This window comes from Ornithorhynchus anatinus, chromosome 14 (genome assembly GCF_004115215.2).
Source record: "Ornithorhynchus anatinus isolate Pmale09 chromosome 14, mOrnAna1.pri.v4, whole genome shotgun sequence".
NCBI lineage: Eukaryota > Metazoa > Chordata > Mammalia > Monotremata > Ornithorhynchidae > Ornithorhynchus > Ornithorhynchus anatinus.
Window position 1 is genome coordinate 6,504,712 of NC_041741.1, and position 17,311 is coordinate 6,522,022.

Consider the following 17,311-nt stretch of genomic DNA (forward strand, 5'->3'; position numbering starts at 1 on the left):
CCTTGCCCACAAGGCGTTTACCCTAACCGGGGAGACACGAGTCCTGCTAGACGGCGGTCGGCGGTGACGGAGACTGCCGTTGCAGAGGCCATACCAGCCGGACCCCTCCGCCATTCCCGCTGTACTGGACGCTGGCTAGTCGGACCGAGACATTAAAACCTCAGGTACGGGTAGGGCCGCCGCCGCTCAAACGAAGAACAGAGACGACCCAAGCAATAGGTTAAGACTACCTTGGAAGTTAAGACAGAGGCTTTTTTATTAGCACCTTTCAAGGAGATCAAGCTTTTGCAAACACCTCACACCAACCCTGTGAGATAGGTACATCATTTTTTTTATGGCAACTGGCAGGGACCTAGTTGTAATTCCGAATACAGCACGGTAGTTTAGATACAGAAATTGGATGACAAGAACGTGTACTTAAGGTCTGTTTACCTGTGTGGATTACATGTCGTCTTTTTTCCGTCTTTGAACACGGTACAATCTCTTTAGCTACAAAAAATATTCTTGGTTCCCACAGAGTGGATTATTCCGGGACACATTCACCCACATAGAGTAATTCACTGGCACGTCGGTGTTCGAGAAGAATTAGTTACGCTCTTATGAGCTGAATTGACTTCAGCATAATGTGAATTAAAGCAACTTCGAGGACTCGGCTTTCGCACTGACTCCGTTACACACTGTGAAGACTGAACGCATTGAAATGTAAACACTAAAATGAAGGGTGATACTTTCAAAACAGGAATATTTCCCTTAAAAGTTTGATCTTCCTCTCTCAGTTGAAAAGGTCTTAAGGGCTCTAACGAGAGAGTTAGCTAAACACCATTTATCTAGTTACTCATATCCCCCCATAAAACCAGATTTCAAAAGTTACATTTTTATGAAAGTTGCTAACAGAAGCTAGGGTTTATAAGAAGTCACGAATAAACTCCAAACAACCAAAGAAACAAGTTTTTCCCTGACAGATATCAAGTTTACGGAGGAGAAATAATCATCTAGGTTAAGTCACCTTAAAAAAATTAAATATCGGGGGTGAGTATACAACAGGGCAGTTTGAGAAGATTTTTTTTTATAAAGGAAAGATTCCATTTTTAGAAGAATCTGGATGCTGCAAAAACCAAACCATCATCTCTCGTTAGGGGACACGGAGATGAGGGATTATTTAGGAGTTTCGATCGCCTTATTTGGGGGGAACTTTGGATCTAGAGCATCTCTCAAGGCCCGCCCCCGGCAAAATAAATACATAACTAAATTTGGTTTCTAGAAAGGACGTACCGAGAGCTCTGCCACATTTCTTTTTCTACGCAGGAAAGGTCATGCCCACAGCCTGCATCAGCTCTCAAGTAAGAGCCACGACCAAAGACTCGCTTACCCAAGAATGACAATCCCCCCAGATTAGCTTCAACTTGATTCGAATCAACCGCCACATACCGCTGTTGCAAAAATCCACTTTTTCCTGACAGAGAGACTACACACTTGTTCATCATTTGAGATGGGATTTATTTGGCCTTGTGCGGTCTCAATCGCACGGGCGGTCCTACATGACAGATCTAAGTTCAGTGCAATCTTCTACACGGCTATCACGTCCCCAACACCGAAAGTTTCCCATTATACATTAGAATTGTTTCAACCACTTCCTAAACTTTGAAATGAAATATTGTATAGCTTATGGGGCTCAAGAACAACAACTGCTTAGGAGCTGAATATGGTAATAGGCACTCCGCGGGAACTCAACCAAAACTTGTGGAAGGAGACAGAAGATTAATTTAGTAAGTAAAGACTTCAACTTCAGCAGAGCGAGACCCAAAAATCCACTGTGCCCAGTTCCGTAAATGGCATTTACATCAGCTGATGGGACAATCACAGCGGAAGGCAGAATATTATTGGTACATAATGAGTAACTCAGTAACGGGGGGGACGAAAAACCCGATAGAATAGCACCAAAGCAACTGCCAAAATACACACCCAAATTAACCGATTGTTCAACACAGTGTGCATGTTGAAGAACCGAAGTTGTTTCCAACTTTCCCCGTTCAAGGGCTTGTAAGCTCCCACAGGACAGGCTTTGGGTGTGGAAGCGCGGTGGGAGGGGCTTTCGTTGAATTCTGAAAGAGAAAAGCTCCCACCCTACTTTAGGCAAGAATAACAGAAATCCCAATGCAACCAGCCTTTTCTAGACTTAAAAGTGCACACAAATTTAAACACATGGACTCTTATGCGAATAAAAAACATAAGACTTGAATTACTTCAGCATAAAATATGCCTGTATAAAAATAGCTCGAGAAATAGAAAAAGAATCAATCCCATTTTTGCATAGTTCTCTGCATATAAAACTTCTACCTGGGACAAAAATAACCTAAAACAACTCTGAAACTAGTATAGTTCAACTGTTTTCTTGGATACCAAGTAAGCCTAAAATCAGAGCTCTTAACTCGGGGGGGGGGGGGCAGGAGGGAACACGATCTAATTTCACACCGGCCCATATTCACTTCTCTGTTGCTCGGATATAAACTAACGATGACAAGAGAAGGAATTCTGGTGGTTTATTTAACAAAATTAAATTAACATTTCTGAGACCGTCGTAGTGCATCCAATTCCCATCGATCTGGAAAGCAGCTGAATAATGGTGCTCCTCTTTGTTAAACAACGTGGCACCTTCCAACAAGTACCTGAAAATCAGAACAGACAGGTAAACGAACGCGTCAGTGGAAAACTCGACGTAGTACTTTCTTCGGCGTCTTACGAACAGGGTGCACGGGATCAGCAAATTCGATATGAGACCTATTTAACTGTTGAGTTTTATTATATCTAGAAAACAACATCCAATTGTCCCATTTGGCTGAACGAGGGTCATGATGGGTAGCATCACAACTTATTTTAGCAAGCCATCTTTCATTTCTCCTTCATCCCCAATAAGTTTTGAGGCAATGATGAAAAACTTACAGGTCTTAAATTTTAAAGCAATCCTGGACTTTCACATCCGCTTTCAAATATGTTGCCTTTGCAACTCTTAACAAAAGTGAATTTCAGTTCAATCACAGAGCACTGAAGAAAAAAAAAAAAGAAACGGTACGGGTACTTACAAACAAATATTAAGGTATTAAAACTACAGTCTTCTGACTACGGAAAATTAGAAGGCAGCTTAGTAGCGACTCTTCAACTTCAATACCTTCTTTCACTCTTAATCATCAAAATAATGGCTGAGTATCAAATTAGTCAAGTTCAACTGAAATTCGTTTCCAGCAATTGTTTTTGCAAAGAGAACCAAAAAGAGTACCTACTTGTGATCTGACAAATCCAAGTGATACGGTACATAAGCCAGGTCTTCCGATTTCCAATGCTGCATATTTAACACAACAAAAGGTGGTGCCCCATGACAGAAAATACGCGGGGAGAATTCCCTTAATCCACCACAGCTACAATGAGAAAGTAGGCATGAATGTTATTCCACTTGTGACACTTCTGGGTTTTCCTTATTAGGGTCTCAATTTTTACACAAGTATCGTCAGAATGGGCAGGCTTGCTTGGTTGCATTAGCTGCACACTTCACAACAGCTCTATTTTAGGGCTCCTCATGATGGAGAGTGAAGAGTTCCTCCTAAAATCTGGAGGAGAAAATATTTTCTGGGTGAGGTCCCCCACACGGTGACTTGCAAAGTGGAATTCTAAATCTGACAAGAGTCCATCTGCTTACCCAGGAAAAATAAAGCTTATCGATTACGCAAAAGCAGCATTGGAAGGTTCACTTTTAAAAGAAAGTCATCCTCAGTCCTTTGAACCGAATAGGATATGGGCAAATTGCATCCCAGAAAGGTAAGATTTAAACTTCTTACAGCCAGCTGTCCGCTGCCAGGTACGGGGAACATCATCCACTAAATTTCAAAAGGTCCAATGAGACCCCTACGCTTAAGCGGCTCAATGCCTAGCGATTCTCCCCCGCAGCTGGTTTCTACTAACTTCTGAAAGTACTGCTTAGCACCCCCCTCTCTTTCCCCAAAAACCACGGAAGCCAGCTGTCGGCTTCTTTTGCATGTGTTGGACAACTCCTCTTAAATACAGGTTTCCTTTTAAAATGTCTCACGCTGATTTCACCAATCTGTGGCCTCATTTATATTGCACGTTAGGCCCTCCAACATAAAAATGCTACTTACGGTATCGGTCTACGTTGGAAATGGAACAAGATTTTCATCTTTGTCTTTCCTAGGTTTCGGACACATAAGTGAACTCAGTCACGTATTAAGTGATTAGGATGGGAAAGTAAGTGAAAACCTGTGAAATCTCTTGGTTTTAGGAGACGACTTTTTTAGTTAAAACTACCATGCCAAATTTGCTAAGAAAAATGACGCTATTCTGCAAACTTCCACATGAGGTACCTACCACTAGTTTGACTGGACTGAGTGCACAGCTTGGCATATAAAAGAGGCGGAAGACTTCCTATTGGTTTCCCGTCTGCAATGAATTCTTGCGGAATTCAAGTTGGGGGAAGGCAGATCGTTTAAATTCGGCACCCACCTTTCACCGGGAATATGGCAGATTAGAGAAGATAACAGACGCTAACGGAATGAAGCTCCGCGAGGACAGGTGTAGAGTAAGCTGTATACCTCGGTGGAGGGAGAAATAACTTGCACAGATTCAAGACAGAGGGTTGGTGGACATGCCTAAGTACCTCAGAAAGCGAGCTAGGCACCAACTGACACCAATAATAATATTACTTAAGTGCTCACTATGCGTTAAATGCCTCACTAAGACACTGGGGTAGATACGAGATACTCAGAACCCACAAGGGCCTCACGGTCTAAGTAGGAGGGAGAACGGGGATTCAATCCCCATTCTGCTGAGGGAACTGAGGCCCAGAGAAGTTAAGTGACTTGTCCAAGGTAACACTGCAGGTATGTGGTGGAACCGGGATTACAACTCAGGCCCGCTGACTCCCAGTCCCACGGTCTTTCCACTAGGCCACTCTGCCTCTCAATGTAGAGCACTTCTCAATGTCTGGATAGCACTGTGGTTGAAACTAGCTCTGATGACTTTACATTTAAGCCCAAACAATGCGGATAAGGTTCTTGAGGTCCCTTTTTTTTTTTTTAAAGTAAACTGGTTTCACAATACATTTCACAATTTAAGTACACAAATACTTAATAATAATAATGTTGGTAATAATAATGTTGGTATTTGTTAGGCGCTTACTATGTGCAGAGCACTGTTCTAAATGCTGGGGTAGATACAGGGTAATCAGGTTGTCCCACGTGAGGCTCACAGTCTTAATCCCCATTTTACAGATGAGGTCACTGAGGCACAGAGAAGTTAAGTGACTTGCCCAGTCACACAGCCAACCAGTGGCAGAGCAGGGATTCAAACTCATGACCTCTGACTCCCAAGCCCAGGCTCTTTCCACTGAGCCACGCAGCTGCTCTACATCACGGGAGCACTTCACCGAGTTGTCCCCACTGACCTCTCATTCTTGTTTCTGTTTCACTTGATTCAGGGCCCTCATCCCTCTCTCCTTTCTCATTTACACATTCCCCGACCGAACCCACTCCTCGCCTTCGGAGGATGTTGCCGCTAAAACAGTCGGGCTGCTGAGTTGCCGGGGAAACCTACAGGCTCTGCCTCCCGGGTCTCGAGACGGAAGCCGGAAAAGAGGCTCCTAGATCCATTCCTCGGCTTCTCAGTGTCAGGAGGAATGAACTGAAAACCAAGGTTCCAGCCCGGGCAGGCCAGGAATCCCACAGAACTCTGCAGCCAACGCACACTCAGATCACCCCGAAGCATTCATTTTAGATAGATGTGATTTTCCTACCAGGTTTCCATTTTTATACAAAACCCCCTGAGATTACGTGGTCAGAGCCAAATGATCACCTGCAAGAACTCTCTCTCACAAACGCACTTAGGCTGGTAGTTCTTTCTTTACCTCTTCAGTGCTCTCTCCACAAGTTAACATTTGGCCGAATTCGGTTTAATTTTAGCTGATCACAGTGTATCTTTCGGGGTGAACCATTATTTTCTCTTGCAGCTTGTAGTTCATAAATCTACACTGTAAACTGCTGCATGCTTCCAAGGACCTAGTACAGTGCTCTGCCCACACCGGGTGCTCAATAAATGCTCTTCGCGGGGACGAGGACGACGACGGCTGTCACGGAGAATTTTTGACTTCTGAAACAGAACTCTGTGAACTTTTACCCGAATGTCTCCAGAGTTTTGGGTCCCAAATCTAGAGAGAGACCTGGGGAACTTGGACAGAGTTCAGAGAAGGGTCACAAAGAAAAACTGGCAAACAAGAACAGCGAAGAACAACAGGAATCATCTGGCCTAGAAAGGACGGTTTAAGGGGCGGCAGTCAGAAGAGTCAGAAAGAGAAGAATAGGGACTGGGGAGCAAGAGCGATGAGGCATAACTGAGATGAGTTACCCCAGGGAAAGGACTCCTAGGGTGGGATTCAATCACTGTCTTTAAGTAGCTCAGAGGCTTTCAGTGCTGACCAATTATTCCTCATTTTTACTGAGGGCTGAACAGAGGGATACGTGTCTGAGTCGTAGGACAAGGAATTCCGGTGAGAACAATCTGGCAGTGACAGGTGTTTTAACACGGGGATGGGTGAGCAAGAGAAGTTGGGGAATTATCTCTGGATAGCGCTTTTCAGCAGTCTGAAATGGGTTTAAGTGAGGTCTTGCCTGGAAAGAAAAAAAAAATCAACCTACCAACGAATCAATAGGCAAAGAGATTAAAAAGATTGGTCTCTTCCAGGTCTCGATTCTACGCAGTGAGTGGAGAGAGTGTGATAATCCCGGACATATTTAATCTCTGAGGACATGTCTAAATCAACGTAAGATACCCCGCTGTGATCCAAGTAGGAGATAACCACTTTACAAACAGATCTCCCTTTCCAAAGAGGAGATTTAGACTATTTAGCTCATTCAAGTCCTAAGCAAAGGAACAGCTAGGCTTTTTCTTGAGTGTTTTAATAGTTCAAGTAAGTGTTTTTCAGACCTAAATGACCTAGGTGTCAAAGTGGATGAGGGGATGGCAGTCAGACAGCAGAGAAGGTCTGTCCCACGGCCCCAGGCGGCGTCCCTGACTCCGGCCGGTCACCTCACCAGCCTGCCGCCGGTCATCAGGTGAGAGAGTGAGGACGGATGGCTCTTTGGAAACCATCCCCAATGCTGGAAAAACAACTCAAGTGCACGTTGCGCTGATCGATCAGCGGTATTTACTGAGTCTTTACTGTGTGCAGCCCCTGTACTAAGCACTTAATAGGGATGGTGGCACACCCCCACCCCTACCCCTACCCCACATCTTACACAAATACAAGCCTCGGGTTCTGGGTCGCCTGATCGCCGACGGGGCGCTAGCGCCGTCCGAGCAGCCCTGGTTAGGAACGCTCTGCTCACCCGAGTGGGTTACGGTGCTAGAAGAGATGCCCTAAACAAGGCCTGCCTCAGCAACCTCAAAAATGGCTCACCAGAAGACTGCGCCTGGTGAACGCTCATCTCGCAGTGGGCCACTCACTCGTACGGATGAGACCCCAGCGACAGTGACCACATTTCTGAAATCAAAGAACAGCCGAATCTGCTTCGAGGTAGCGGGCTCCTCTCTGCTTCGCTTTGATTGTCAAGACCTGGCCGGTAACCGGGAAGGGAAACTCAAGATTTCCAGCAGTACCCTGTTTCAGAAAAGTCTTTACTAGGTTTGCGTTACAAAATGTTTTAAATCTTCTCAGCGGAGGAAAAAGATAAAAAGGACTTACTTGCATTGTATTCACTAATAAGCAAGCTGTATTCTCTTCCTCTATTCAATGGCATCTGACGATGCCAGTCAGTGTTAGCTGCAGTGGGAGATTGGGAAGGTACTCTGGTTTGCACCATGTACACTTTCAATAAAACAAGGAAAATGTTATGTTTCCAAATTACTCCGGAGCTGAAGTTTCACAGAACATAAACAGTAAAGACAATGTTTCTGTATAGGTCTCTTTATAAATAGATCAGGGAAATGATCTGTCAAACTCACCCACGCTCTCCACATAGTTCTATCTTGGAACAGAATAATTCATCCACTGCCAGGCGAATCAAGTTCCCGTGTGGAATTTCTTGGGGAGGGCTGAAACGGTGACAAAATGCACAGTAAGTCGCTGCGTTTCATAATCTGAATTACGGCTGTTGCGCTACAAAAATGCCCCAACACATGAGAAGCAGCATGAGCCTGTGGTTAGAACACAGGCCTGGAAGTCAGAAGTCAGAAGGACCTGGGTTCTAATCCCTGCTCCACCATTTGTTGGGCAAGTCACTTCATTTCTCTGTGCCTCAGTAACCTCATCTGTAAAATAGTGATGAAGACTGTGAGCCCCACGTGAGACAGGGACTGTGTCCCACCTGATCATCTTGCATCTACCCCAGCACTTAGAGAAGAGTGCCTGGAACCTAGTAAGTGCTTAAATACCATTAAAAAAAAAACCCAAAAAACCCCCGCTGAAACTTTGGGGGGGGGGGGGCGGGTGAAGCTTGGTATTTCTGACAAAGCTCTTAGACACGTATTTAATGCTAAATCGATATGACTACCTAAGGGAGGAGAAGGGAACTGCTCAAACCAGAGGAAGCTTTATAATTTTCCCAAAGCAAGAGTCCTGGGAATGCTATATGTAATGCCGGCATTAAAATTCAATGGTACCATCCCGAGAGTTGAAAGAAGAACATTATAACGGAAGCAGAGATATAGGGGGGAAAAAGCAATTCTGACTTTTTACCTTCTTTCCAAAGGGCAGTTTTCTGTGGTGAGCGAACATTCTGCCTGACTTATTGGCCTCTGGCACCAACGCCCGGCATCGCCATTTTGGAGTTCGGCACTGCTTTCATCACCACCCACAAATGCAGCTTCTGGACCTGACAGACACATTAGCCCAGTCCCTTTATCTCCCCTTCCATCCCTGCAATAAATCCGACTGACTGGCTGACTGGCTGACTGACTGCAGGGGCTCAAGGCGTTAAGAGTGACAAGGGCGGCACGGGCGGGGCAACAGATAGAGTAAGGAATCCCTGGGGGTGAAAACCAAATGACAATTTCTGGGCTGAGGCTGCTAATGTGAAAGGAGTGCATGCAAACGCGTGCACAGGCCCACCTCCTCCTCTCCCATCACTTCCCCCAACAAAGGCTTTCAAAGGACACAAAACAAAAACACACTGCCGGTACCAAATTTAGAGCCTCTAGGAATCTCCCAATAAAAACCTCTGCAAGGTTTCGTCAGAGGCAATCGAGGCACAGTGCAAGTAATTTCCTTTGGAAGAAGTTACCGTTGGATACTTTAAAAGACAGTGGTATCTACTGAGCACTTTGAGCAGAACACGAGACTGAATGCTTCTGAAGTAGCAGGATTTCAAAAAGACAACACAGAAAAGCGAAAACCAACTGATCCTCACTTGGAAGGACGTTATTCTATGTCATCTCGGTCAGGGCTGCCCCAGAAACTTACTTTATGTTTATCGTTCGGAGCTGATCTTCCTGGACCCGAGTGGGACACCTCCAGTTGGAGCAATAACTCTCCTGAATGGTAGACATGAGGTTTTCCAAATTCTTCGTAAAATTGTCGTGCTCGTTTCCGAACAGGTCAATTACCAAGGAAGCTTTGTGAACCTCCGATTTGTACTGCCGCTTTTCCATCCTGTCCCAAATCCAGAGCAACTTTACAGTTGTAAAATTGTAGGTGTCCATTAAGTAAAGAAAACAGTCTATAAACTCCCTACCCAAGTGAAGAGAGAGTTCCCTGGGGAAGTTTTCATTTTCGTGAAGAATGACATACAGCAACATCAAGAATCCATCAATAGTGCAGGTGTTTTTCAGGCTTATCTCAACATAGAGCGGCGTACACGAGACGGCTTTGCGACCGGCTTTAATGGTGAAAACGCCACCCCAAGGGAGGACGGGCTTCCAAAATGAACGATCTTGATTATAGTTGTTCGTAATTGATGCTTTGATCTCTTCAAACAATGTCTTCATCCTGCAATCAAACAATAGTTACGATACATTTAAACTCACAGTAACAGGCTTGAGGATTCGTGTGCCTACCTAAAGGTGCGGGCTTGACTTAGAATGGGCCCTTCGAGTCAACGACTCAGTCTACGCAGATCCGCAGGTGTTTCGCTTTCCTAGAGGAACTGATCGTCGAACCTCTACATTCAGTTTTGGGTTACGATTTATAAGGGTCAGGTCACTATCCTGCAGAGACAGAGGGCCTCACTTTACCCCGGCACCCATCCCGGCCCAGAGATTCCCTGCTATAAATAAGCTCTGGCTCACTAGTTGTAACTCGTTCTCCTCCCCAAGATTTTTGATAAGTCCTGCTGGCCACGTGACAGATGCATGCAAGGGTCTGTGAGCTGGAATCAAGGAATTATTTATTGTATGCGCCCGTTAAGCCTCCGATGCTACGCTAAAGAAAAGAAAAAAAAGCTTTTATAGCTGTATTTTTTTTAATTGAGTTTAAAAGTAAAGGCTCGACATATTGAGGAGCTATTGGAAAAGCCAGGCTAAGTTCAGATTTATTTGAACTTTATTTCAGACTATTTGGCCTGGATAAGCACAATCCTTCTGGGGGGATTCTGCGTCGTTCGGCAAGACTGTGAGACCAAAACAAATGTGTTTTTTTCTCCGGTGAGTCAGCTAACCCTTGAGGCCTAGCCGTTCATTAGGACACTCCAAAAGGCTAACCTGTCATTTTCAAGATTAGCGGGTGCGGCCGGACCGGTGGCTGGGTCACGCTGGTTCTAAATACGGACTGAACACTCTCCTGGAGTAAGAAATTCAAAAATCGCATTCGGACGCTTTAAGAGTTAAGCTAAGAGCTACATTTATTAGTTTGTCACTTCTGCGTTAAATGTCATTCCTGAAAGATCTCAAATCTTGTGGGCTGACCTTCGATTTCCCCAAATTTGGAAAATAAACCTCCGCTCTCAAGTGCGTCGGCCAATCTTTTCACCCGTGGTCGATTCCTAGTCCCACGGCATTTAGCTAGGGGCATATTTAAAACAAACAGGAAAAAACTACCAAGGCAATGTGCGTGCTCAAAAATGAGTTGAAATTAAATGGGAATACATCAAAAATATGAAATGCCAGTTCTTTTGTCAACACACCTTAAAACGGGGGCGGGGAGGGATGGGGGGCCCAGACGAAACACAAGCCCAAGCAGACACCTACACTTCGTTTGGAAGGGGATACCGTTGTCGGTTTTTTTCCAGGTATGGAAAATACGTAGGAAAGGGGGGGGATATGAAAGGATGAGTGCAAAAGTAGTTCCTGCCCATGGCTTAGTGGAGAGAGCAAGGGCTTGGGAGTCAGAGGACGTGAGTTCTCATCCCGGCTCCGCCACTTGTCAGCTGTGTGGCCCTGGGCAAGTCGCTTCACTTCTCTGTGCCTCAGTTCCCTCATCTGTAAAACTGTCAGACTGTGAGCCCCACAAGGGACAACCTGATTACCTTGTATCTCCCACAGAGCTTAGAACAGTGCTTGGCACCCATTCTATTTATTTTATTAATGCCGTGTATAATTCTCTAATTCTTTAGCTTGGTGGAAAGAGCGTGGGTTTGGAAGTCAGAGGTTGTGGGTTCTAATCCCAGCTTCCCCACTTGTCATCTGCGTGACTTTGGGCAAGTCACTTAACTTCTCTGTGCCTCGGTTCCCTCATCTGGAAAATGGGGATTAAGACTGTGAGCCCCACTTCGGACATCCTGACTACACTCTATCTACCCCAGCGCTTAGAACAATGCTTGGCACAAAGTAAGTGCTTAACCGACACCTTCATTATTATTCTAGACTGTGATCCCGTCAGGGGCGGGGATCGCCCCTCTTTATGGCTGAATGGTACTTTCCAAGTGCTCAGGACAGTGCTCTGCACAATCATTATGACTGAATCATTAGGATAATTATGATTATGACTGAATCATTACGAGTGACCGAATGAATGAATGAACGAATAAAGAGATGCCATCATTATTCTATGGGGGGGCTGGGGAGGGCGGGGAGTGACAGCAGCCCCCGGGGAGGTGGCGGGGAGAGGAGGAGGGGAGGTCCGGGGTCGGGGGTCCTACCCGGTCAGTGTGGGGGACGGGGCGGGTCAGGCCTCAGCGCCGAGCGCGAGGTCCTCCCGGGACCCTTGGACTGTCTGTCCGTCCGTCGGCCCCTCAGTCCGTCCGTCGGTCCCTCAGTCCATCCATCGGTCCTTCGGGTTCTCAGTCCATCGGTCCGTCCGTCGGTCCTTCGGTCCATCAGTCTGTCCATCGGGTTCTCGGTCCGTTCGTCGGTCCTTCGGTCCACCAGTCCGTCCACCGGGTTCTCAGTCCATCGGTCCGTCCGTCGGTCCTTCGGTCCATCAGTCCGTCCATCGGGTTCTCAGTCCATCAGTCCGTCCATCGGGCTCTCAGTCCATCTGTCCGTCCGTCGGTCCTTCGATCCATCAGTCCGTCCACTGGGTTCTCAGTCCATCGGTCCGTCCGTCGGTCCTTCGGTCCATCAGTCCGTCCATCGGGTTCTCAGTCCATCGGTCCGCCCGTCGGTCCTTTGATCCATCAGTCCGTCCACTGGGTTCTCAGTCCATCGGTCCGTCCGTCGGTCCTTCGATCCATCAGTCCGTCCACTGGGTTCTCAGTCCATCGGTCCGTCCGTCGGTCCTTCGGTCCATCAGTCCGTCCATCGGGTTCTCAGTCCATCAGTCCGTCCATCGGGCTCTCAGTCCATCTGTCCGTCCGTCGGTCCTTTGATCCATCAGTCCGTCCACCGGGTTCTCAGTCCATCGGTCCGTCCGTCGGTCCTTCGGTCCATCAGTCCGTCCACCGGGCTCTCAGTCCATCGGTCCGTCCGCCGGTCCTTCGGTCCATCAGTCCGTCCACTGGGCTCTCGGTCCATCGGTCTGTCCGCTGGTCCTTCAGTCCATCAGTCTGTCCATCGCTCCTTGAGTCCGTCAATCTGTCCATCGGGCCCATCAGTCTGTCCGTCGGGCTCTCAGTCCGTCGGTCGGTCCGTCGGTCGGTCCGTCGGTCGGTCGGGCTCTCCGTCCGTCCACCGGCCCGTCTTTCCCTCGGGCTCTCGGCCCATCGGTCCGTCCATCCGTCTGCCAGCCCGTCCGTCGGTCTTTCGGCCCAACGGGCTCTCAAACCGTCCGTCCGCCGGTCCCTCGGTCTGCCCGTCGGGCTCCGTCGGGCGGCCGGCCCTTCCCTCAGTCCATCGGTGGGTGGCTGGTTGGTTCGTTGGGGCCCCGGGTGAGGCGCGGCCTCCGTGCTGAGGGGGAGGCCCCCGCCCCGAGGGAGGGAATGGCGGCGGCGGAGGGAAGGAGGGAAGGAGGGAAGAAGGGAGGGAGGGAGGGAGGGAGGGGATGACGGTGCCGGGGCGGAGCCGCCGCCACCCTCCCCGGCCGCCCTCGCTGGGGGGGGAGGGGCTGCGCGCGGAGATCCTCGCGCCCCCCCCCCGGCCCCGGCCCCGGCCCCGGCCCCGCCGCCGTGCTACTCACTGCCCCTCACGCTCGGGCCGCTCGGGCGGACGGACGGACGGACTCGACCCCCCTCCCCGACGGCCCCGGCCGCCGCCGCCGCCGCCGCGCCTGCGCAGAGACGGGAGGCCGCTAGCTGCGCACGCGCGCGCGCGCCTCTCTCCGTCCGTGTGTGTGTATGTGTGGTGTATGTGTGGGGGGGGGGTTCGGGCCTCGCCCAATGAGGAGCGGGGCAGAGCCGCGAGGCTCGGGCTTCGTCCAATGAGGAGCGGGGCAGGGCGGAGGGGGCGGGGCTAGGGCCGGGGGGCGGGGCCACGGCGAGGCTCGGGCGCGGGGGCGGGGCCGCTCCCCGGGCAGGGCCTTTGCGTCATCCTACGTCACGCTACGTCACGCTCCCCCCCCCCCAGGGAGGGGCGCTGTGCCCGCCCCATTCCACAGATTGGAGTAATAATAGTGGTGGTATCGGTTAAGCGCTTACTATGTGCAGAGCACCGTTCTAAGCGCTGGGGTATAATAATAATGCTGGTATCTCTTAAGCGCTTACTATGTGCCAAGCACTGGGCTAAGCGCTGGGGGAGATACGAGGTCATGAGAGGGTCCCACGAGGGGCTCACAGGCTTCATCCCCATTTTACAGAGGAGGTGAGTGAGGCCCAGAGAATAACAATAATAATGGTATTTGCTGAGCGCTCACGATGTGCCAAGCGCTGTTCTAAGCGCTGAGGGCGATACAAGGTCATGAGGTTGTCCCACGTGGGGCTCACAGGCTTCATCCCCATTTTCCAGATGAGGGAACTGAGGCCCGGAGAATAACAATGATGATGGTATTTGTTAAGCGCTCACTATGTGCCAAACACTGTTCTAAGCGCTGGGATAGATACAAGGTGATCAGGTCGTCCCACTTGGGGCTCACAGTCTCAATCCCCATTTTGCAGTTGAGGTCACTGAGGCACAGAGAAGCGAAGGGACTCGCCCGACGTCCTACAGCAGACAAAGTGGCGGAGCGGGGATTAGAACCCAGGACCTTCCGACTTGCAGGTCTGCGCTCTCTCAGCTACGTCACGGGGCTTCTCGTGTGAGTACCAAGAACTGCACTAAATGTCCGGGAGCGTGCGACAGAAGCAACGCGCTTGTTCCTTGCTCTCGAGGAGCTTACGGTCTAATCGGGCGGTGGTATTTATTGAATCCTTTCTGTGTGCAGGACACTCCGCTGAGCCCTCGGGAGATCCGGTATAGCAGAGTTGGTAGACACATTGCCCGTCAACTGTGAGTACGCGGTCGTACAAGTCTAGAGGACCTAAGGTCAGGCTTGTTACCTTTCAAATCGATAACTTATGCAGTCACTCCAAGAGTTGCTGGGAAAAGGTCCATCGCACGAAATGTGTGTTTTAATTACGTATTTTAGATAGAGTGTGACGGCAGGATAGATGACTGGCCTTCAGGACACGGCCCAGTGTCGACTTGGAAGAAACTGCGGGTTCTTGACAGACCGATGAACTAAAGATCAACAGGGGAGCAATTCTGAATAGATATGAACCAAACGGCCCACCTCCAACTTCCAATTCTCCCCTTCCTCCTTCCTCCAGAATTCCTTTGCGCTCAAAATCCCTCAGACCTCAAACCCAGGAAATTAATAGAAATTAATTCAGTTACGGTGGGGCTATTTTATCGTTAGTTCAAAATACGGCAGCAGTGACATCTGGTGTCTGGAATCAAGCTGTCGATGGTTTATTTTGGTATCGTTCGGGGTGGAATATCCTTCAGGATGGGGCTCCGCCCAGAAATCTGCAAATGGTCTGCGGGTAACCTAGGTACGGTTCCCACCGGCAAGAGGACAAGAACTCAACTGTACTAAGCACTGTGGGCGGGGAATGCGTCTGTTTTATTGTTATAGGGTACTCTCCCAAGTGCTGAGCACAGTGCACTGCACGCAGCGCTCAATAAATATGATCGATTAAATGGGGTAGATACAATCAGGTTGAACACAGTCCATGTCTCGCATGGGGCACATGATCTTAACCCCCGTTTTACAGATCAGGTAACCGAGGCCCAGAGAAGTTAAGCGACTTGCCCAAGGTCACACAGCAGACGGGTGGTGGGGCCGAGATTAGAACCCAGATCCTTCTGATCCCCAGGCTCACGCTCTGTCCACTAGGCCCCTCTGAGTGGCCTATATAGAACTGGATGAATGGCTAACTTAAACCAAGGGCGCTGTTTTTCTCTCCTTTCCGGTATTTATCTATTTGGCCTCCACTCTGTTTTCTGCTTCTGTTCGGCTGCTTTTTCCCTCTCAGACTGAGGGACGGGGACTGTGATCTCTCAGGTTTTTTGGTCAAGACCTCAGTGCTCGGTGCATAGTAAGCGTTTAATAATCGCCATCGTCATTATTACTTAATATCAGACCACCCACCGTAAATGTGACATTCTTTCACTTCACTTTTCCAACCTGCCCACTGGTTAGTGCGGCAGAGCCTCAGTAGTATTAGTAATCTAGATTCCAAAGTAAATACACTATCCGCATAGCCATACGGTGCTAAGAAACTCCAATAGCTATTTTTTCTCTCTTTTTTGGTCAAACAGATGGCCCTTTTCCAAATCAATCGATATTTGATTGCTTTCAGTTTGCCCTTTCTTGAAATTAAGAGTTTAAACTCTCGAAGCTGTATAAAAAAACCCTTCCTGTCAGTCATTTCTTCTCTGTTAACCGGTTAGGGTTCCCATTTGTTTCCCATCTCCTTTCTTTCTGTAATTGGTGGCTCTCTCCTGGTCGTTATTGGAAAGATTTTTATACCATTTCCCAGCACTCCATGACGTTTCTTAATAATTGAAATATAATAGAAGTAGGGCACGGCTTGCAAGATGAGAAGTCCCCTTTATTTTCTTCAGATTTTGAAAGATCAGACTTCCAGCGTGTGAAGTTTAAGCACTAAAGGCAAAAATGTAGTGGTTTAAAATGAGCTCATCATTTTAGGATTTTGCAGCTTTGGAAAAATGAAGTTTTTAGAACTGAAATCCACGAACGCCCACTGCCCAGTTCATTTCTCCCTTGCTAGACTGAAAGCTCGCTGTGGGAAGGGAATATGTCTATTTATCGTGATATTGTACTCTCCCAAGCTCTTAGTACAGTGCTCTGCACCCAGTAAGTGCTCAATAAATATGATTGAATGAATGAACTTGTTCCATCTTGAAGCCCAAATGGCTTACCAAACTGATGACATTTTTTCCACTCTAGTTCTACACAATGCATCTTTTCTCTGACATTGAAGGTTGTTTTGTTTTTTTAATTAACAGCTCAGGATTTCCAAAGCTGCAATGGATCTGAGCTTTTATGGTGAAGTCTCCAGTTAAAGAGGAAGTTCAGCCCTGATCCAATTATGAAGATTTCTAGACCATCAGCTCCTTGTGGGCAGGGATCGTATCTACCAACTCTCCCAAGCGCTCAGTATAGTGGTCTGAAACACCATAAGCGCTCAGTAAATCCCACCGATTGAGTGATTGCCCCAGAACTCACACAGAGGAGTCAATTATACTGCCAGGAATGTGGACAGTGCCATTCTCACTCCTCCAGGCCCTGCCAGTGGTGTCCCTGATAGGGCATGGAGTGCAGCGAGCAAGTAGACGGGCAGGGGAGCCTTCCAGAGTGAAGTGCTTGCCGTAATTTTATGAACAAAGGCCAGCGTGACTCCAATGACCGCGGGATAGTGCCAGTGCTGGGTTATAGCTCCCTGAGCCAGCAGGCCATTGCGGGTGACCACCTCAGTGGCCTCCGTGGTCTTTGCTGGCCTCGGAGCCATCAGGATTCTTGCTTAGCCTGTCCACCCTGCGAGTCGCCAGAGGAGTTTCTCTGGTT

At 48.3% G+C, this 17,311-nt stretch overlaps 1 protein-coding gene across 10 annotated transcripts; it reads right to left on the reverse strand.

Moving 5' to 3' along the window:
• Positions 1-231: 231 nt before the first annotated feature.
• C14H14orf28 (chromosome 14 C14orf28 homolog) lies at positions 232-13,567 on the reverse strand. 10 transcript variants are annotated; one of them, XR_003764373.2, is made up of 8 exons: positions 9,458-9,545; positions 8,735-8,870; positions 8,002-8,091; positions 7,742-7,819; positions 7,457-7,657; positions 3,279-3,413; positions 2,941-3,042; positions 2,524-2,666 (listed from the first exon to the last, which is right to left on the reverse strand). XR_003764373.2 is itself a non-coding variant. In XM_029079069.2 (6 exons), the coding sequence occupies exons 3-6, from the start codon at positions 9,979-9,981 to the stop codon at positions 2,483-2,485; spliced, it is 933 nt and encodes a 310-aa protein (XP_028934902.1). In that variant the 5' UTR covers position 9,982; positions 10,693-10,771; positions 13,484-13,541; the 3' UTR covers positions 232-2,482. The 10 variants fall into 10 exon arrangements, 5 of the variants coding, with proteins under 5 accessions (XP_028934902.1, XP_028934900.1, XP_028934901.1 ...); XR_003764372.2 differs by having other exon boundaries at positions 7,742-7,864; XR_005660770.1 differs by lacking the exon at positions 7,457-7,657 and having other exon boundaries at positions 7,742-7,864.
• Positions 13,568-17,311: the final 3,744 nt, after the last annotated feature.

Coding starts and splice junctions, on each gene's coding strand:
- C14H14orf28 (XM_029079068.2), bottom strand. CDS start 9,981: ATGAAGACATTGTTTGAAGAGATCAAAGCATCAATTACGAACAACTAT. Junction 8,092..9,457: donor CTCCGAACGATAAACATAAA/GTAAGTTTCTGG, acceptor TCACCGTTTCAG/CCCTCCCCAAGAAATTCCAC. Junction 2,667..3,278: donor TTGGATTTGTCAGATCACAA/GTAGGTACTCTT, acceptor TCTGATTTTCAG/GTACTTGTTGGAAGGTGCCA.